This window comes from Periplaneta americana, chromosome 13 (assembly GCF_040183065.1).
Source record: "Periplaneta americana isolate PAMFEO1 chromosome 13, P.americana_PAMFEO1_priV1, whole genome shotgun sequence".
NCBI classification, from domain to species: Eukaryota; Metazoa; Arthropoda; class Insecta; order Blattodea; family Blattidae; genus Periplaneta; species Periplaneta americana.
The window spans coordinates 125,766,295-125,788,639 of record NC_091129.1 but is presented as its reverse complement, the minus strand read 5'-3'; the positions used below and the strand labels follow the sequence as shown (position 1 = coordinate 125,788,639).

The window sequence follows — 22,345 nt, the reverse complement described above, 5'->3', positions numbered from 1 at the left end:
GAAAGAAAAAATATGAGCAAAGAAATTGCATATCTATTCTTATATATGATGCATGAGTGATCGAACTAGAACTTTTAATGTGCGTCCAGTTATGATTATTAACCAATTGTACGACATCCACAGAAATCTGTGGGATGTCAATCTCACAGTACCTCAAACTAAGAGGAGAAACTGTAGGCAGATGGTACTTTGGGGGAGGGACAGGGTTGTGCACGACGTTAATTAGTTGAACATTATAAGGGTTTTTGAATTGCCAAAAGTTTGTTACATTGGGCCCACAGCTTACTTTTGCATTTTCTAGCTTAAAAAAATGCATTTCCCTCAGCGAAGTGTGAACATGTAGTATTTTAATTCAACATTCTAGAATTTTCCTTAAATTGCTTCCATTTTCTGAGATCACTGGTCCTTATATATAAGCAGGCACGTATTTCTCCTAATCAAAGAAAAGTGACTCTGCCACTTATCTTGTACAGCATTGATCAACAGGCTATCCATTTTATCAGTGGTTCCCAAACTCTGCTCCATTCTGTCTCTACAGATTAGAATGTTACTGTTTTTAAAATCGTCTGAAGGGATATTTCAATACTGTAGTATTAAAATAATCGTGAAATTTCTTTATACTGGAAATACATTGTTCTTCTGAATACCATACTTTTACTTACTCGTGCATATAGTATGCAGCATAAATGTCATGATAAACAATGTAATACATTCTTGCATGTGCTCGCAGCATTAATATATCGGTATGCCTCAATATGTCAGGTATGGAGTCAAACATTTTGACTGACTTACTCGAACCAAAAATTGCTTTTGACTCCATGACTTGATTCAAACTTTGCAGCCTACTTTTACTAATATTTACTCTTTTTTTTTTAAAAAGAATCAGATTTATTAAGGGAATGGTATTTTGTTTAATGGTAATGGCTACTGAAAAAAAAAATAACACCTAATCAATACGTAATCGTCGCCATTGCATAATAGTTGCACTCTTATTTACAGACAAACTGACCAGGACTTTAAAATTTCACCGCATAATCGTCGCATTGATATTTGTTTATCATGATCTAGAATTGTTTCTGCCACTACAATACAAAGTATCTTTACACTCAAGGTCGAATATGCAAGAAACAGTAGAGAAGCTCATGAAAATGAATGGAATGGAGTTACGAGATGTTAGCACCAAGCCAATAGCCAGAAATGCTGTGTTCAAATACTTTTTTAGACCTACACCCATGACCATCTTTCTGCGGACTGGTCCAGTAATCATATAATATCGAGGTCAGTGTATCAGATATACCGGTACATGTGATTCAACAATACTGTAAATGTTTTAGTCAATAAAAAGGTGTTTTTAATTCAATAACAACAAGTCATTTTTATTTTTTAAGATATTATTCACGTTACAGTTCAAACATTGCACACTAATACCGTTTCCTTTCTTTCCCTCTCTTTATTCTTCTGCTACAAATCACGCAACTTGACCCTGCTTGCGAAATTGTTAACTGCATAATTATGAAGCAATCAAGATACAGTACTAAAACTACACTCAATATTGATTTGTAAGTTTATTCGACCTTTTTATCTGGAACACCTTATATGATGCTTATTTTTATAGGCATTGTTATAACTTCATTTATAAAATTAACACTTGTCAATTAGTCGCCATTATTTCCATACCATATGATTGAACACATTGTTGTATCTTTCTAAGCATGAAATTGTCAACTCTATCCCTCTTATGTAGCCGAGCTGGTTGTACACTCTAATGCTTTTTTTTTTTTTAACTTCCTTCTTATGGTTGAATATAGTTTTCTCCTCACAATTTTGGAAAATGACAATTCTCCCTTTTCTTCCTGTCTCGAAACAATATCCTGCTCTCTATCTCAACTCTCAAGGCTAATCTACTATATTACCTACACGAACTCTCATCACACATTTCGTTCAACTTCTCTACCTATGATTCATAAACAAAACAATGAACTATACCATTGAAAACTAGTGAGAACACCCAATAAGGACAACTTTGATTTGGGAGTGGCAGTCCTGCTCACCGAAAGCACCAGTTCTCTCTTGTCTATGGAGTAGGCAGAGTCACAGCGAATACACTTTGCCTACACCATGTAACTCAACACATCAATATGTTCCTAAACATGAGCCCACTAACTTATGTCCATTATTAACTCTGTTTATGCTACAGTAGGTTCGTTCCAACAAGCGGTTCATGGATCAGTTCATGTACGGTTCCTGTACCATCTTATGTGCATGTGCTAGTTGAGCATCTGCTATGGGATTGAAACTGGACTGGACGCTGTTGGAACGCTTTCACGGATCGTTATGTATTAAATCCAGAGATGCTAGAACTGTGATCATCTTTGCTAAGAACGGGACGCTTATTATTATCATTTCGCAGCTAATTCTAATTGCAGAAAATAGAATTTCGATCATTTTCTATTAAAAGATGACAAAATGTATGGAAGGCAAGAATTCCGCTAATTCAATGTCGTGTACTGGGGGACTCTCATCTAAAAATAATTTTTTTTATTATTAATTTATGTAAGTTATTTATTATACTTTTAATCAAAGCTGCATGTTGAAATTGTAATTAACTATTTCAATACCAAAATAATTTCCATTCCTTTTCTTTTTGGCGAAAATTTAAATTAAATCTCTAGTTTTATTATTCGTCTGCACTGTCACTTTTCATCTTAACCTCATTGTTGTGAACAGTCGAGCTTGTCTTTCTTCAGCATCCAGGAGACGTTGGTGAGCTTATGCGCATCCGCGTCTTGCGTACTCTTCCGTACATGCCTCAATCCGCGGACTATTTCTGACCGTTCCGAACCCATGTCAAAAGTTTGTTGGAACTCCCGACTGCAGTACATGTTTCCAGTTCAGGACTGGTTCGGATTGTGTTGGAACGCTTTTTCTGTACTGCGAATGCTCACGATGGTTACGGACGGTTCCTGACTGTTGTTGGAACGAACCTAGTGTTTTCTTCACCTCCTCCTTGTGGTCGAAAATCACCTCTTTCTTCTGATACTTGAAGGAAAATAGCTCGAGATTGCATAGAAAGTTGTATATTTCCTTCCTGTTCTTTTCTATATCAATTCGCAAGTCTAACCCCTACTCTCTATATGCGCGTTTATCTTATCTACCTTTCAACTTCTTCACCCACAGGAATCAATGCTACTCAAAAATACAATAAACTACATCACAGGATAGCAGTTGAAAACTCCTATGAGGAGCAGCTTCATTTAAGGAGTGATGACACTGCCTACTGAGCACTAGGTCTTCTATGGTGTAGAGCTTGATGTCTACACACACAGAATACTAACAAGAGGTAGTAAAAATTGTATGACAAAACAATTCTGTAGGAAGCAGGTACCCAGGAAGACAATCCGAAACATTGGGAGATTGCAGCTCAGCAACTGAGTCTCCAACAATCGACTGGTATAATTAACCACAGACCTGTAGTAATGACGAGGAATAAAAAGAAGAAACAATTAAGTGTTCTCGACGTTACCACCAAATTCTAGCTCTCTTGCCTGTAAACACGTTTTCCTTCACCTCTCCTTCATTCCAGAGAGAGTTTAACAGAATTCATCTTATGCAAATCTGGCTTTCAGGTAGAAGCTCACCATGAAGCAGGCTTGAATAATTTCAAGGAAAAAAATTGTTCTGGGCTGGGTATCGATCCTGGGACCCTTCACTCAGTGCACGAATGCTCTACCGACTAAGCTACCCCAGGAACTATACACGACACTGTCACTGTAGGTATGTTAACAGAAAGCCACAATTTAAGCCACACAGATTGTGTGCACTCAAAATTTGGTTTCTGGCATCTTGCCAGCCTAATTGAGTTGTGTGGATATAAAGGGAAGAATTGTGACGGTGTCGTGTATAGTTCCTGGGGTAGCTCAGTCGGTAGAGCATTTGTGCACTAAGCAAAGGGTCCCGGGATTCATACATGGCCCAGGAACAATTTTTCCCTTGAAATTATTCAAAATGCATCTTGTTTCAGTATGATCGATAATCCATTATTGCTCAATTTCCTTGTATTATATTTCGTACTAAATCAATTTCTCTAGAAGCAATAATGCATTATGATCATTGCAAAATCAGTCATGGTGAATACGGTTTGAAGCCACTCTAAAAGTATTACATATGAGCCAGTTTACAGAAAATGGCAATCTGTACAATTTTTTGAAACCAAAAAGATTCAGTAGTTTGGGAAACACTGATCAGAATAAAAGTTTCAATTCCTCCACCCCAATTACCCGACTTTAACAAGATGTAATACAAACAAAGATGATAACACTTACATCTCGTAATATTTGTTAGTCAACGGATTGCAGCAACATGTGGCAACACTGCACTGCATGAGTATTGACTGGCCAGGCACTTGGAGGTCTTGATGTCCGTGTAAGATTGCTCGGCCACAGTCTTGAGCTATGATTTTGATTTAAGACAGGAGCTTGGCCAGTTTTTGGCGCAGGAACTCCTTGGCTGGTTCGTAGTAGTCGCGCCTCAGCACCACCATCTCTGGCCAGCGTCGAAGTGTGCCAAGCACCTCACAGTCCGACTCCAACACGAGCACTGTGGCCAGTGCCAGGGAGAGTGCAACACACAGGAACGACGGCACGAACACCTGCAGCAGATTGAACCGCTTGGGAGTGGCAGCCGCCGTGACTGGGACAGGGGCAGGCGGAGCTGGCAGTGGTGCGGGCTTGGAGCCAGGACTTGGCCTTGCAATTGGCTGCGAAGTTAGCTTCGCCCCCAAGCCACCAGAGAGCTCCACCAACTGCGACTCAGATGAAGAATGCTCAAATGAGTCGCGGAAGTAGTAGTCGTCAAAGCCATGGCCACCTTCACCTTCCTTACCACCTGCAACATGCAACAAAGAGTATGATCCTCTTATTGAAATTAAAAATGAAGTTGGCAGAGAGCAGAGCTTTCCGATTCCTGAAATATCACTAATTTCTTAAATTTGACACTGTTTACAAAATCCATCTTCAGATGAATATTGCTTGAGGCCTGAAAGAGTAAACTTCTCTTTTGGGTTTGTTAACAAGACGTAGCTACCAAACACATCAAAATATGTCATGACGAAACATGATATACACAACTGAAGTTGAACATCTACAGAGCATAAAAGTGGGGAGTAATAATAATAATAATAATTATCCGTGAAGTAAAATGTTTGGACTTCACAAATAAGAAAAGGAAATCCATGTGGTTGATAGAAGAAGAAATCGAAAATGAAATAATAGACAAACAATTAATACTGAACAGATGGACGAAATATGTAGAAGAGTTATATGAGACAGGGAATTGTGCAGATGACTTAGCTATAGAAAACAAAGTGGCCGTATCAGAAGACGAAAAATTTTGTATTTTAAGGGAAGCAGTTGAACTAGCGCTTAGGGAAATGAAAAATTGAAAAGCAACAGGAGTTGATGGAATCCCCATTGAATTAGTGAAATGCTTGGGTGAAGACAAGAAGGAAATTCTATCATTATGCAACGAAATATATGAGAAAGACGAATGGCCTGAAGATTTTACAGAGACAGTGTTGCATCCAATACCGAAGAAAAATAATGCCAAGAAATGTAACGAGTTCAGGACTATCAGCCTGATATCACACTCGGCGATGATTCTCCTGCGAATATTGAGTCGACATTTATATTCTATGATGGAAGGACAGTGGGAAGAAGAGCAGTCTGGCTTCAGGAAGGGAAAAGATACGAGAGATGCAATTTGACTGCTATGGACAATTGGTGAAAGATACCTAGAGAATAATAAAGAAGTGTATGTAGTTTTTGTGGACTTAGAAAAGGCGTTTGACAGAGTGGATTGGAAAAAACTGATGGGGATCCTAAAGAAAATTGGTGTGGACTGGAAAGAGAGAAGGCTGTTCAGTAATCTTTATATGAAACAAGTCAAATTCAGGATAGCAGAAGAAATGTCAGAAGGAAATGAAATAGAGGAGTATGTCAAGGATATCCTTTATCATATACCCTGTTCAACATCTATTTGGAGCATTTAATGAAGAACTATTTTCAGAACATAGGAGCATTGATAATAGGAGGAAAAAGAATAAAATGTGTAAGATTTGCTGATGATATGCCATTGTTAGCAGAAGAGGAGATATTGCTATTTTGTCAACTGTCCAAAGACACGTCTGAACCTCATAAGCGATATCAACAAGGCACTACTTATAAGGCAACTAGGCCAGGAGATAATGGAGCAGGGTGGCCAGTTCCTTTCCCCCTCCATTGCTGATTAGCTATATATTACACTAATCAGACTTCAGATGCATACAAACAATTGTTCTTCCTCTGACACATATCGTCAAGTGAGATGTACTGCCTGATAAATAATAGATGTACATATCAGCTAGAATCTCAATTAGAGGCAAAGAGGATATGATACTAAGAGATATGCTAGTGGAGCTAAATGACGGCTGTGAGCAGTATGGAATGAAGATAAATGCAAACAAGACGAAGACCACAGGAAGAAAAATAAAGAAGGTAAACTTGCGAATTCTAAATGAGGCAGCAGAGCAAGTGGACAGCTTTAAATTCTTGGGGTGTTGTTGTTGTTGTTTTCTAATGCCAGGCGTTTGACAATAAAGTCATTTGACCTCTTGCACTCCAATATTTTTCAAAGATATTATCATGGCCAGCCACTGAAGCACAGATTTTGAGGTGTTCCGAATCCATTTCTTGGTTTGAGTTGCACAATGGGCAGTTAGGGGACTGATATATTCCAATTCTATGCAGGTGTTTGGCCAAACAATCATGGCCTGTTGCCAATCTAAATGCAACTACAGACGATATAGAAGCAGTAACATGAGCTACTGCCAAGAAGTCAAAAGGAGGATAGCAATAGCCAAGGAAGCTTTTAACAGAAACAGCAGCATTTTGTGCAGCCTCTGGAAAAAGAACTAAGGAAGAGACTAGTGAAGTGCTTTGTATGGAACGTGACATTGTAAGGGGCAGAAACAAGTTACATTATGATATATTTGAAGATATGGCAGAAACAGCAGCTGAACCTACATTACAACAGAAAGTAATGTCATCATACTATGTAGTCTGCTAATACAAACCAACACAGAACCAGATATCACAATTCGAGACAATAACACAAAAAGCAGATTATCTATGCAGTTATTCCAGCTGATATAAAAATAATAAAAGAACAGCTGAAATCTACTCCAAAACGTTGATCTATAAACAAAAATACAACAAACATGAGAAGTGCAAATTCCCAAAAAATTGCCTGCTACTGGTACTCAGGAAACAAGGCAACTCACGATTATCCGGGAGCAGATTATCTGCACTGAGGCTAACTGGGATATAAAAAAAGCTGCTGTAACAATATTTCAATGTTTGTCAAAATCATCTTTACTATAACTCTAAGTGTTTATTCATGCTCGGTCACTATTATTTTTATAGTTACAGCAAAACAACAATGGGTACGACAAAATGACAAGAGGAGGAAGAAGAAGAACATCAACGACAATAGTAATAATGTTTCTCAATTATAGCTAAAAATGTATATGACTTGGCATGGGGAAATGGGATGATAACGACAATTGTGATGACAGGAATGATTGTTATTACTAATAATTAAGATTTGTTACAAATTACACCTTTGTGTTCTGTTACAGTAATATACAGGGTGATTCACGAGGATTTACCGCCACTTATGAAGCTTATTTCCGATGACATTTTGAGCAAAAAATGTCATATAAACATAGGTCCTTTTACTTTACTTTACTTTACAAATGGCTTTTAAGGAACCCGAAGGTTCATTGCCGCCCTCACATAAGCCCGCCAGCGGTCCCTATCCTGTGCAAGATTAATCCAGTCTCTATCATCATACCCCACCTCCCTCAGATCCATTTTAATATTATCCTCCCATCTACGTCTCGGCCTCCCTAAAGGTCTTTTTCCCTTCGGTCTCCCAACTAACACTCTATATGCATTTCTGGATTCGCCCATACGTGCTACATGCCCTGCCCATCTCAAACGTCTGGATTTAATGTTCCTAATTATGTTAGGTGAAGAATACAATGCGTGCAGTTCTGTGTTGTGTAACTTTCTCCATTCTCCTGTAACTTCATCCCGCTTAGCCCCAAATATTTTCCTTAGCACCTTATTCTCAAACACCCTGAACCTATGTTCCTCTCTCAGAGTGAGAGTCCAAGTTTCACAACCATACAGAAGAACCGGTAATATAACTGTTTTATAAATTCTAACTTTCAGATTTTTCGACAGCAGACTGGATGATAAGAGCTTCTCAACCGAATAATAACACGCATTTCCCATATTTATTCTGCGTTTAATTTCCTCCCGAGTGTCATTTATATTTGTTACTGTTGCTCCAAGATATTTGAATTTTTCCACCTCTTCGAAGGATAAATCTCCAATTTTTATATTTCCATTTCGTACAATATTCTGGTCCTATTCTCAATATTTTCAAAGTTACACTAATTTAATTTTGTTTGTAAAATACCTTTATTCTTTAGTTTTAGGTGTAAAGGAATATCACAGATAAAGAATGAACTATTCAGGAGTATCATTTCTTTAATTAGCTAGTATTTTGAAGCTAAAAATGTGTTTTTGAATTCCATAGATGTTTCGTAAAGAATTTTATTTTCGATTTTTAACTACAAAATTACATTTTTCTTACGTACTTATCACAACAATTGTTACAAATCACGCCACTCTTGTAAATACTTCAAGACTGTTCATTAGGATGCAGAATTAAACTGTAAAGAATCAAGTTCCTAAAGTCGCATGATTTATAACAATTGTGATAAGTGCGTAAGAATGATGTAATTTTTAGTTAAAAATTGAAAAACAAAATCTGTACAAAGCAATTAACATATAATTAGTTTCAGAACACTAGCCAATTACAAAAATGACATTTATGAATAGTTCATTTTATATTTGTAACATTCTTTTACCCTTAAAAAAAAAAAAAAAAAAAAAAAAAAAAAAAAGGTATTTTACTAAAAACTTCAAATTAGTGTAACTCTGAAAATGTTGAGATTAGGATGTATGTTTATATGACATCTTTTGGTCAGTCAGAATATCTTCGGAAATAAGCTCCGTAAATAGCAGTAAATACTCCTGAATCACCCTGTATATGACTTTATTAATAGTTTATTAAAAATTAAAAACTTAAATTGTATCAAGTCATAATTTGTACATGCCGAAATAAAACTTACACAATCAATAAAAAGAGAGTACATTCTTATAACATGATCATGCTGGTTACACAGATCTCAAAAAGTCTAAATTTTCTGATGGAAATAAAATTTGTAATTTACCATCAGAAAAATGAAAAACCATGCAGAAAAAATTGTAAAAATGTAAACAGAACTTACTCAAAAAATTCTGAAAAACATTCAGCTTGATAAGAAGAAAAAAGAGTAAAGTATGTAACAAAGTGAATTTACAAAACTGTGATTAGTCGTAACTAGGGGAATTGTGCCCACAGGATGAGATCTGCTAATTCGTAAACAAAAATACGTAGAGGAAGTAGTAAAGCAGTATGACAACTGAAAACAAGCCATTTGTTAGGTGCAGTGAACAAAGAGAGCAAGGATATAGATTTTGCATAAATATAACACTTGCTGACGAATCTTTAAGGAAAGAAGGAACAGAATATAAACAAGTTCAATCTGTGCGTCACTGTCAAAGATGGTGGTGAATCAATAATATATGCTTAACCAAGTATGTAAAAGTATTAACACTTCAATGATGAATTATACATCATAACATGTATCCAACTGTATGTAAAATAAGCTTGCAAACATATGCAAAAACTGTGCAGTAAGAAAGACTTCCGGGAAAATTATTGTAAGTATAATTTTGGAAATCATCTGTGTTCATTCAAGTAGTTACCACGTTTTCAATATAGTTAAGGTTCTCAAGTGCGAATATGACCCTGTACAATGAATTTTTTTTCCTAACCTAGAGAGCTCTAAGTAAAATTCATCAGCTATTTCTCGCTTACATTTAGCTCTGTTAATCATCCTCAATCCTCTGATTGTGCAAGATATACTTACAAACATTTTATACAGTCTCTAAAATACAGTAAAACCCTCCATCAACTGAACCTCTATCAACCGAAAATCAGTTTAACTGAAACGTGTAAGTCATGTAACTGAATTTTTTATAAAGAAATTTAAACGTCATATTATGTACTGCATTTATAAAATACAGAATTTATTTATGATGTATTGTATACCCATTATATTTATTTTTAACTTCAACACTTTATGGGCAAAATATAAGGGCAAAGTAGAGGCAGTTTCGAAGGCAAGTAGTTGTTACTAAGCAGGTCAGAGGAAGGTGTGAGAGCAACAACACGTCCTATTGTTTATGTAAACCACCCTTGGCAATAAGCAGACGTACATTGCTGCTAAAATAAAATGCAAACAAAAAACCCACAAGAAAATTTCGGATTTTTTCTAAGAAATATTGTAATGAAGAATCAATGATTAGATATGGTAATACTGTACCTACTGTATGCACTGTATAACTTTTTTTTAATACACGTCATGCTTTCATGTACACAACTTATGAGTCAGTTTCTAACCTTTAAGTCTAAAAAGGGATCCGAAATGGGGTCAGTTCCCTTCATTTCGGTTACCGTATTACTAATATGCATGATTTGGCAGAAAACAGCACTTTCTTTACCTCAAATCTTCCATTTGTTTACATGTTGGACTGTAAATATCAATTTCACCCAAACTTGATTCAAGCCCTATATGGCTAATTTTTATGAATAGGATAAACAAAATCTTGTTTAGATTTATAACGAATATCTCAATGTAGATGCTATTTGTGTTAAAATGTAGATCAAGACAAAGAATTTGATGAAAATAAAATACACTCACAAAATATCACTATAACACCCCATTAAAGCTCTTTCCACTGTTCCCATACATATTTCTATTGAGAGCAGTATTTTCTGGTACTCCTTGAGGAATTTTCCTTGTCAAATTATGGCTTATGTGCATACCAAACTGTTCTATCAATAAATGTTATCCTTCCAGCAATAAAGTTTATATATTGATATTAATTTCTGGTAGCGAAGAAATACAGTAAAGGACTTACATTCTTACAAATGACTAAACTGAATTATTTTGTTCAGCATTATAACTAAGAATGCCTGTCTAATAGCATGATTTGTCCCTGTCACTGAACAATTCCCATCTAAACTTTATACACAAGGTGAATCTTTGAACTCGTCACTGGACCTGAAAAAGAAAGAAAGTAGCCAGAAGATTCATTTCTGTTCCTTTTTGCTCCTATCACCTGCCCATGACTTCAGATGCAGTCAGGCTTCAGTCATGTTCACAGTAGTCAACTAATGCATTCTCAGTCAGTCATAGTCATATCAGTGCATATGTGTGAAAATGAAATATGGTGTTGAACAATGCACAATGCATTCTTATTTGTGAGACATTCATAGAGCAATTCGCACAAAGAACGTGTTTATACTCTAAAGGAAGTTCCCCAATTCTACAGTTTCCGACAACATAACAATATACCGCTTAGTTGAGAAATTTCATTCAATGGATTGCGTTGGATGAAAGTTTTAAAATAGAACTAATTGTCTTAACTGAGGAAAAGTTGCACAAAATTGATGCTCGATTAGAAATCAGTCCTTGAAAGTAATCAACCTATGCACATCAGATGAGGAGTAAGTCCAGAACATCAAGCCACAAAATTGCTTAAAATAAAATAAATTCCTAAAATTCAATTTTAAAAATTCTACTGAGTTTCAAGAAACATAATCCAGAGATGAGAGGTATGCTCACAGAGTGATGATTATTTCGAACATCTACTTTAAATAAAAGATGTGTAAGTATACTTATTTGATTACAATTTAATGGCGGACAGCTCATCATTGTAACAAAAACTGTCATTTGAGACACTTGGGGAAATTACGGACCATTTGTGCAATTTAATAGCGTCATTTTTTCTCAATCTTACACCTCTCTTCACTCTGAATCTCGAAGATTACTTGTATTATAACCAAGGGAGAATCTATAATAGGTAAATTAGACATGACTAAGTACAATAGTAGTATCATATACATCTGTAACTAATCAATGGGGATATGCTTATTATTTCATTTGGGGACAAAATTTCAATCCTACATAAGTTATGATATGAAAGACATTTTTTCATAATAACAACACGAAATATTAATGTTATGAAAATACTATTATGATGAAATTTCATAACTCTGAAGAATTGTAAAGAAGAAGAATCCATAGCAAAATGTGTGAATGGTTTAAATTACTTACCACAATAGCGTACACAAACAGCTAACTGTGTAACTTGCCATATCACCAACCACCCCCACCTGGCAATAGCAAATTGTCTTACCTCCACCATTCACCAAGTGGTGCATCAGAACAGGTTCAGTCTGAGCTATTGGTTCACTGGCAGTTGCAGTTACGTCATGTTCACCACGTTCATGTCTTAGAAAGTCCTCAATCACTTCTCCTGCTAGGGTAAACAGAAACCAAATAAAAACAACGCAAACTGAAACAGAACAATGGGAGGGCAACAAACTACGACAGGCACAAACACAGCATGAAACACCAGACAGGCTGTCTGCATCTAGCAAGTCTTCAATGTGCTTATCTGCAAACTGTGGCACGCCTAAGTGTTGTACTCCTAAAATATCTACCTAAAGTACTTTCTATAGTTATAAGTATTTTCAACGTGTATGACAAACAAGATAAATCAAATGTGAACTGGTAAAATAAGTAATAGCATCTAGGAAAATAAACCTCAAATGATACTTCTTACTTTTTAGTATGTTATGTCTATACATTATTATTAGCTGATAACATTACATACTGCCCGTGCCTCACTTCCTGAGCTGTTTCTTTGCGGGGCGATATGCAGAGAGGGGGAGTAGGAGGTGCTGGGTACTGTATGTGTCTACTACCCTACGTTCAACACATCGGCCTTTTCAGGATTCCTTTCGTCAGCTATGGAGCAAGATCAGCCATGGACAAGCGAATGTGTAGGCTATCCCCTCACAAAACAGATTATGTCCTCAACAATTCCTGTAACTAAACACTAATACCAGTGGTAGACTACAGTCTCTACTCGAGATTATCGACCTAATCGCGATTACGGTTGTCATGTGTACACATCCGTAAACTCTTTCTTCAATGGCAGTGTTTCTCAAACTTTTTCCACCGCGAAACCCCTTTTAATCTAAAGTGTAATTGAGGAATCCTTGTAATATTTTATTAGTATTTAATAATTAACAGACAAGTGAAAGCTAGTATCTCAATAATTCTGTTCAGTGGGACGAATGTTTTTGCTTTTTAAGCCTGCAATCTGGTTTTATGGAGGAAAGTTGTAGTCTCATTTCTACTGTACTCCTGAATTTTGTCTTTTCGATATTTTGTTTTAGTGAACACATACACAGAGAATCCAGTGATGAAAGTGATAAGTATTATGGGTATTTTCCGTTTTAGATGTTCATTAAACATATTATTATTACACATATTCTTGGATTATTATTATTATTATTATTATTATTATTATCATCATCGGTGGTTTCATGTTATTATTGATTCATATTTTCGTAACATTTATATATTTTTATAGTATCCACTAAGTATAAAATAGCCACCAGAGCAGCCCAGTCAGCTAAGGTGCTTGTCTATCGATCCTGAGTTGCGCTCGAGCACGGGTTCGATTCACACTTGGGCTGATTATCTGGTTGGATTTTTTCCTCGAGGTTTTCCCCAACCGTAAGGCGAATGTCAGGTAATCTTTGGCGAATCCCCGACCTTATCTCGTCAAATACTATTTCGCTATCATCAATCCTATCGATGCAAAATAACCTAGTAGTTGATACATTGTCGTTAAATAACCAAGTAAAAAAGTATAAAATAAAAATTTAAAATCGCATAGGGCTCACGGAACCCCGGAACATACTTTGAGAAATGTTGCTCTATGGTAATTCAGCAGTTGTCAGACTCAACAAAGAATGGCCTAGTGTGTACATACATTTTAGGAAATCGCCATCAGAGATAATAGCGATAGTGGTAACCACGATTAGTGTCTCCAGTAATATAAACAGTAAAGACTCCTGCAATGGCATAGGATAATGTTTTCAGAACATGTAATATGCTGCCGTGCCGCCACGCTGCATCTGCCGTGCCGGTCCGAGCAGACCTAAGAGGCGTGGTTATAAGCACTAGGGAACTCTCGGTTCAGGATGTGAGACACGGGCAGTACAGAGATGTGCAAGGCAGTGAACCTTACAACATCCATGATGCTAAGATATCACTTGAAAAATTTTCACATAATTCCTACTTTCATGCCTGAGAACAAGTGTAGACAGCCGATACAATGACTCTTTTGAGAATTTTGTTTACAATATTAACCAGTGAAATGTTATATTGTCCTTTTATATTCCACAAACTTAGTGCAACTTGAGGGCTTTTCTTGGGGTTTCTCCCGTTTCTCTCCATCATTCTACCATCACTCTCCATTTCAATGTTGTTCAATAAGAAAATGGCCATTCAAACTCCAGTAACCATTACCACATAAAGGAGTGGTAAAGCCAAATAAGCCTTTGGCTGCATTGCAAGTCTTCGGCACTCTCCTTCATACAAGTGAGGTGAAGGGGTGGATAGATAGAACCCACTTTCTTCCCAGAGAATGTTTCATTTTAGAATTTTTCAAGAAAATTTCCATCGTTCTCAACCATGTTTGAACTTGCGATACTTTAGACAGGAAGCAAACAATGTTAAGCATTAAGCACTATGGGGGGGAGGGGAGGGGGGGCGAGCCGCACAAGATGTCCAAAATCGAAAACAAAGTTTCTGTAACTGATACTTTTTAAAATTTCATGTCTTATTTTTCTGATGTGATGAAATGCATGTTTAATTTTTTATCTGCATTCATAATTATTAAACGTACCAGCCTAATAGGCTAATGGTCAGAGCTTCTGACTACATTTCATGAGGTCCCGGGTTCGATTTCCGGTTAGAACAGAGATATTTTTTCTTAAAAGGGGAATGATCCTGTGTTCGTCCATGGTCTGGAAATTAGGTTAGGCTTAGATTTAAGACTTCTCCTGGCACTTCATAATATATCATTGGAGAAGCATAACTCCGCATTTCAGATGCCCCAACCTCAGATGTGGGTTACAAATAAACCAGTGCCAGAAGAGATCAGAAATGTCAAATGACAACCTGATGGCGTTGGGGGGGGGGGGGGGGGAGAAAAACTATATGAACAAGTAGACTATGAGATGTTTCTATAAGTTTCTGACTTCTTTCTTCTAAGCTTACAATTATAGGACTACTCATAACTCACATATTCCCCAGACTATGAAATTTTAAAATACAATTCAAGAAAAGAATTAACATATTTATTCCATTGTTCTCTCATGTGTGCCAACAGTACTGAGGTATCATTTTAGCCACACATTACCAAAATCTTGGGGAAAGTGCAAACTACTAATACCCAGATAAGAAAATAGTCACAAACTTTTGTGTTGCAACAAATGGATGGTGGTGAACTTGTTACATTTTGTAGTGTGCCTGCAAAGTACTGTTTCTCAAAACCAGCAAACATATTTTGGGCACTGATGCAGAGCAGCCTTGCTGGTGTCTCAGAACAGTCAACCATGGAATACCTGCACTGGGCGTGGCAGCTGTGGCAGCAGAGGGTGCCCGATGCTTGTTGCACATTTCCTGGTCTTCACTCACTGTCTCCAGCAGTGGCAGTGTGTTGTCAGGAATGTACGGCGACGAAAGGGGTGCTTCCACCAGCAGGCCCCCATCCAGCCGTGAGTCTGACACAGGTGCAGAGTGGTTGGCACGAGGCAAGCTCCCATATCCTGCAAAAAGCCATTATAAATCTTCAGTCATAAAAAAACGTACTAGAAAGACATGAAATGTCTCATGAAAATATGCACATAAAAGTTTCGTTTGCAACAGAAAGTCAGCTCAAACATGCCACAAAATTTGATACAAATAATTATTATGATAAATATATATAATCTTTTCGCTGTAAGAAAAATCCTAATGTAAACAATAGCACGTGACTGAAGTGAGGCTTCATTGGCTGCTGTTTGGCGCCATAGATTCTCAGTACATGTTCCCGCCTACTGTTGTACATTCTGTTTCATGTTAAACATTTCCCGTTACTCGTCAAGTAGGCCTGACCTCACTACTATGCATCCATTTGCCTAGGAGACATTTACTTTACAATTACTGTGATTAAAACTCACATAACTTATTATATACATTTAAGACTATTTCTTTTTCTCCGCTTATGAGAGGGTTTCCACTCTTATGTTTAATAACCACACACCGAGAATGCAGAAGCCATACTTCAGTACCACGTGCTTATGTGAACAACTACGAGCTCAAGTGACGCCAGCTTGTTACAAGAACAGACTACCTCGGTATTACTATTTTTATTCATCCGCGTTCACAGTACATAACAAAATATAAAAGTATCTTTTCTTTTACATATCGTTTTAGATATGAGTGAAGTTACATGTTTCATTGCATTTGACAACCAGAATTCAATTTTTTGATTTTCAAATAATACAAGATGATAGTTTCCAAATATGGACTATATTTTCCTGTGTCGTGTGAGTGTTTCGACTGTGAGCCAATCACGAGTATGACAGTAACGTGCTTGTGTTTACATTAGGATTTTTCTTACAGCGAAAACAGTATACATATTCTTTTTTACTTGTCGGTTGTGTTTTACTTTGTCATAATATCACAGCTTGATAATATTGTAATAATCACACTACCAATGATTTGAGACCAAAACATTATGTTTAGCATTTTTGCTGTATTTATTTTATTTACACATTAATATATTATATCCAAGATCTTTCACTTCCACTGTTTTTTTTTCAAAAAGATAAGACATGACAGTTAGTGATCGAGCTTGGAACAACAGGATTATGTTGCCAATATGGGCGACTACACAATCAGCTGATGTTAAAACATTACTACTTACAATATTATATATAATATTTGATGTTTTATAGAGAACTGTGATACATAAGATAAAGAAAAATGTAACTATTTATTCCATATTCTTTGCATATGACACAATATGACAATTGAACACTCACCACGTAGCATAAATGTAACATTGACAACTCAGTCATTGCTACCATAGCAACAGGTCTTCCGTGCTATGTTATATTCAGTTCTTTTTCAGAACTCAGAACTAATGTCATGTCCCATCTTTAGAAAAACAGGCATAAACTAACAACCACACATTCAGATATTATAATACATCTTACTATCAAAATCCCTATTGCAAGTAGCATAATATCACCCTTTGGCTTTTTGTGTTACATTTATGGTTGTAATATGCCTACCTAATTTTTGTTTCCAGGTTTACTTCTAAGCTCCTAGAAGTGAAAAGACTTTTTCAGTAAAATGTACATCGAATTCATGTTAGTGGAACAATAAACATGACAAACATGCAGGTAAATACTGGTGAAATATAGTCCTGAAACTACCACAATGCACAGATATTTCAGTAACAAACACAATAAAAACTGGCAATGCTATATCACCAACAATTCACATGCAAGCACACAAAACACGTTTTTGTTGTCATTTCACTAATGCTATCTCATTCTAGTACTGCACCAAATATAATTTTCCACGTTTTGGTAGACTAAATAAAATACGAGAAAAGGAAACATTTTATTCAACAAAATAATCACTTTACTCTAGTTCATTGCAGAGAAGGGCAGCACTGCTTTTTACAGACCTGTTACTAAATCTACGTATTACTCTGTGAAAAGATTTATTAAATCTACCTACTTAGACTTCAACAAACAAAATTTGATAACACAATCTCAAGGGAAAAAATGAAACTCTCTGCATCATAATCCAAGTTAATTCCCGATTTACCACGAAAATCGTCTGTAGCTGCATTTAGATTGGCAACAGGCCGTGATTTTTTGGCCAAACACCTGCATAGAATTGGAATATATCAGTCCCCTAACTGCCTATTGTGCAACTCAAACCAAGAAATGGATTCGGAACACCTCAAAATCTGTGCTTCAGTGGCTGACCATGATAATCTCTTTGAAAAATATTGGAGTGCAAGAAGTCAAATGACTTTATTGTCAAACGCCTGGCATTAGAAAACGACGACGACATTGCAGCATAAAAAGCAGCATTCACTAGTTAAATGTTATTTCGTAATTAATAAAGGAACTTAGTATTTCATTTGTAACAGAAATCTCCAAACAAAGATTTTTTAATACTTTCGATAAAGCAGTAGTAATCCTATAGAATTGTTAGATTAGAAGATTACTGTATGACTCCATAAAGTGACCAAAATGTTTTTTTATAAATAACAATGTTGTCATCCACACGTTCTATCACTGGATTGTACTGTCATGCATTGAAGATGCTGTACTACACAGACAATTGCACGTTGATAAAATATGCTGTATTACACAGACAATTGCACATTGATAAAATATTCTTCTTTCAGAAATCTCTCCTAGAACAAAATTACAGTTGTGGAAGAATTTTGTCCAACCTTTCCATAAATAACTTTCAAGTACACATATCTGCAGGTCATGAATCTATCATGTTAGCAGTTGTAATAAATAATAATAGTGCTGATTGACAAAGGTGCTGTAAAACTAATACTGTGATTGCGATCAGAAAGAGGGACATGGAAATGGTTCTATAGTGCGATTCACACAATAACATTCTTTGTTAGTATTGTGAAATGGCACCTGCATAAAGCGAGACCAAAAGGCTGGATAATGCTTGCCTCTCCATCTGGTGGTCTCAGTGATTCATACAGCTTAGTATTTAAATGTAGTTGTTATTGTTATTTAAAATCAATTCCTTAATGCTTTTTGCTAAACCATTTTAAATTTCATTATTATTGTTAAAAAGAAAAATTATCCCATTTACAATGAAATGTAAGATCTAAATTACAATTATTACTGTTAAAACACATTGTTAAAATAAAGCCATACATTTAAAATTTTCTACATTTCATTTACGGTTGGGTAGGAAATAAAATTAAAAGAAAAACAAATCATTTGCGGTTAGTTCATTTTCTTTGTTATAAAAAAATAAAAATGGAAGATTTTGCAATTCATATTTCAGAGAATCAGATAAACCAATTTTAATTTCTTGTGTAAACGTTTTTGCCTTTGTGGCATTGCTAATTTTAATATCCAGTGTATACACAGCGATCATTTTTATAATTAATTTATACAAACACAATTAAGTATATTTATATAAGTATTTTATGCAATTTGACAATGAACACTATGAACTTATTTGCGATTAATTTGTAAATACATAATACAACACATTTTAGATAGCCTATATAACTTCATCACACATACTGTATGTTCCGATGTACATTTATGCAGTTTTTAAATCTTACTTGATATTGTATCACCCTATGTCTGAAGATCCCACAAAGGCGAAAATGTTTACACAATAAATGTATGTAATGTAAACTGTTTTAGTATTAAATTTGTTGTAAGTCATATGACTGGTTTACAATTGATTACTTTATTTATAAAAAAAAAATGAAGAATTTCTTTCATGTAGTTACCTATCTACCTCTTTGCTAACTGTTCTTTCATTTAGCTACCTATCTACATCTTTGGTAACTGTTCTTCCATTTAGCTATCTAATCTCTTTGCTAACTGTAACGTTTTGAAACTCGTAAAAGAAAATTAGGTTAACAATTAATAAGAATAAATTTCTATAATACTGATTTATTATTCAGAGCACATTAACATTTTTCTTGCAGTTTTTCAAGTCAGTTTCGGAATGAGTTCCGACAACAAACCAAATAGACTGAATTTCAATAACCCAATTACGTGCTATCTTGTGTATATGTGCTCTGGGTCTCTGATCATGCACATCTACTTACACAGTACAATTCATAATTGAAGTCAAACATCTTAATTTTTGGGTATAAAATATATTTGTGTCCAAAGCAGAAAATAACATTTTATAATGTTATTCGGGTACACAGTGCATTTCATTTTTGTATGTCTTGTAAATGATAGCTCGATAGGAATTACTAACGGAAATATCATTGGTAACAGGGGAAAAAAAAACATATTAGTTGTGAAACACTTAAAATGTTTAAAGAAAAAGTATCGGTTATCTTTATAACACCATTTTATTTTCCACTTTAACAAGGCATTAAAAACTATCACAATACATGCAAAACAGACAAGCCAGAACCCCTGCATGCTGCATAACAAGTGATGGAACACTCCCTTACTAATCTCACCCAGTTCGGATCCGACAGGGGTTGAAGGCGTGGCAGGTACAGATGAAGCCTTACGGCGGAGACTCGATGATCGAAAACTGCGATTAATGGCAGGTTCTTCCCTTCGAAGTGGTCCAATATCTTCCAATATCTCTCGCTCAACACGACCTGAATATCGAAACTTGGTTCCCCACGAGAAGAAACTACCTCCAGTCACGACTGTTGGAGCCTCTGAACTTGATGGTAACCTATGATAAAACATTAAAGAAAGACAGTAAGCATATATGGCACTGGTTCCCAAAGTGTACACTACGGTGCCCGAGGGCCTTAATTATACTGTATCCAACAAACACACAAACATAAAAAAACTTGACAGTATAAGGAGTTTGATTATGTAAAACTATAACATAGAACTTGTTAATAAAATGTACCCAAAAAATGAATAATTCAAATAAAACCTTCCCCTGTAAAATTTAGTTTTCTAAACTTGGGCTGTTGTTTTATGGGAACCTCAATGGTATATAAGAAAAATTAATTAAATCACAATTACCTCTTACACAAAATGTTTACTAATTTCACTGTCAACGAAATTTTAGTGAAATAGACTGTTTTTGTTCATAACTGTAAGGAAGGTTGATTAATAATGGTAAAAAAAAGTTCCAAAAATGACCAAAATGGATTAATGCAAGTTTAAAATGTCTCAAGGGAAAATATTTCTGTTTACAAATTGCAAAGTGATTTGCTTTTCTCAAAAAATTTAAGATAATATTAATGAATAGTACTTTGTTTGATGTGTAATATGGTGGATGATCATAAAATTTGAGTGCATTAAAACGAATAAATATAAACTAGCTTCACACACTTATGGTTAGTAAAGCTAACGAGATACAGTATTTTATAAGTTCAAACAATTATGTAGCATAAGTTAAAACAGATTGAGCTGACTTATGATCATTTTTTATACATACAGAATTTTATCTAACAACAAAAATGTGTCGAATTTTTAATTTTGTATGTTAATTAAAAATGATCAAATAATAAAACTTAATATTACGAAGCTAGAAATAAAGTTTAAAAATAGCACACTTCAGAGAATTTCTGAGGTGGACATTATATGAATTTAACCCAGAATTATCCTTTTGCAGCATTAAAATTATAAACAAACAACTTCTGTTGAAATAATTTCTTCCAGAAACTACTGTCCAAGTGTTATTTTCTTGAGTTTATTACCTTATTTTTAATAGATTCATTTAACTTTATAACTCATACCAGAAGTCAATTTCTTTCTTCACTCCATGAATAAATGTCTTCCCTTCATCTGGCAGAAAATGTCCGAATTCAAGCCTGGCCACAAAAATTTGTAGAGAACAAAGTAATGAAGTGAAGCTCTACATATAAACTACAGCTCTTTGCCACAGAAACAAGATGCAAGATCAAACCTTAATCTGCACAAAGCCATGAGTGTGATCAAACAAACTTACGTGAAGAACAGCATCTGTTCAATCGCACAGCGCCACACATGTCGACATGCTGCCCCCGTCGGACACTTGAATCCCACTGTGTGCTTCTTCTGGAAGAGTCACAATGCATATACAATGTCAATAACAGTAGAACATTACACGTAATAAGAACAGAGATAAACTTGTTTATGGGACAGAGGATATCATTCTTTGCATTAATAACACTTCAATTTTGGCTATATGAATTAAATTTCCTTAAATATCTAAATTTCAACTCTATTACAATAAATTTCGTTTTATATGTTCTTAAAATTATATTAACTTATTTTACTTGTAAAAAAAAAAAAATTCAAGGCAATCAAGTAAAATTGAATCGTTGAGTTGGAAAAGGGGCCATGTCCTGAAAAGTAAATTGTTCAGGAGAGACAAAAAACTCTGGACATGACCCCTTCTCCAACTCAATACTAATCTAATGCACACTACTGTGGACGGGACATGACTCCTAGTTATACTAAACGATGCGTACAGACATAGCAGTCAGATATCACCAATAAATGCCAGTAT

The 22,345-nt window shown here is 35.5% G+C and overlaps 1 protein-coding gene across 6 annotated transcripts in view; it reads right to left on the bottom strand.

Annotated features, from left to right (window-relative positions):
- Positions 1-2,531: 2,531 nt before the first annotated feature.
- The window catches only part of Frmd5 (FERM domain containing), a 104,100-nt gene continuing 84,286 nt past the window's right edge, over positions 2,532-22,345 (bottom strand). For 2 of the 6 annotated variants that reach the window (XM_069844147.1, XM_069844150.1), the window contains 5 exons: positions 21,803-21,891; positions 20,334-20,569; positions 15,706-15,909; positions 12,417-12,539; positions 2,532-4,884 (listed from right to left, as the gene is read on the bottom strand). In XM_069844147.1, the coding sequence (XP_069700248.1) occupies positions 4,463-4,884; positions 12,417-12,539; positions 15,706-15,909; positions 20,334-20,569; positions 21,803-21,891 (1,074 nt within the window). In that variant the 3' untranslated portion in view covers positions 2,532-4,462. The remainder of the gene's footprint in view (positions 4,885-12,416; positions 12,540-15,705; positions 15,910-20,333; positions 20,570-21,802; positions 21,892-22,345) is intronic. The other 4 variants (XM_069844149.1, XM_069844151.1, XM_069844148.1 and 1 more) reach the window with 3 other exon arrangements.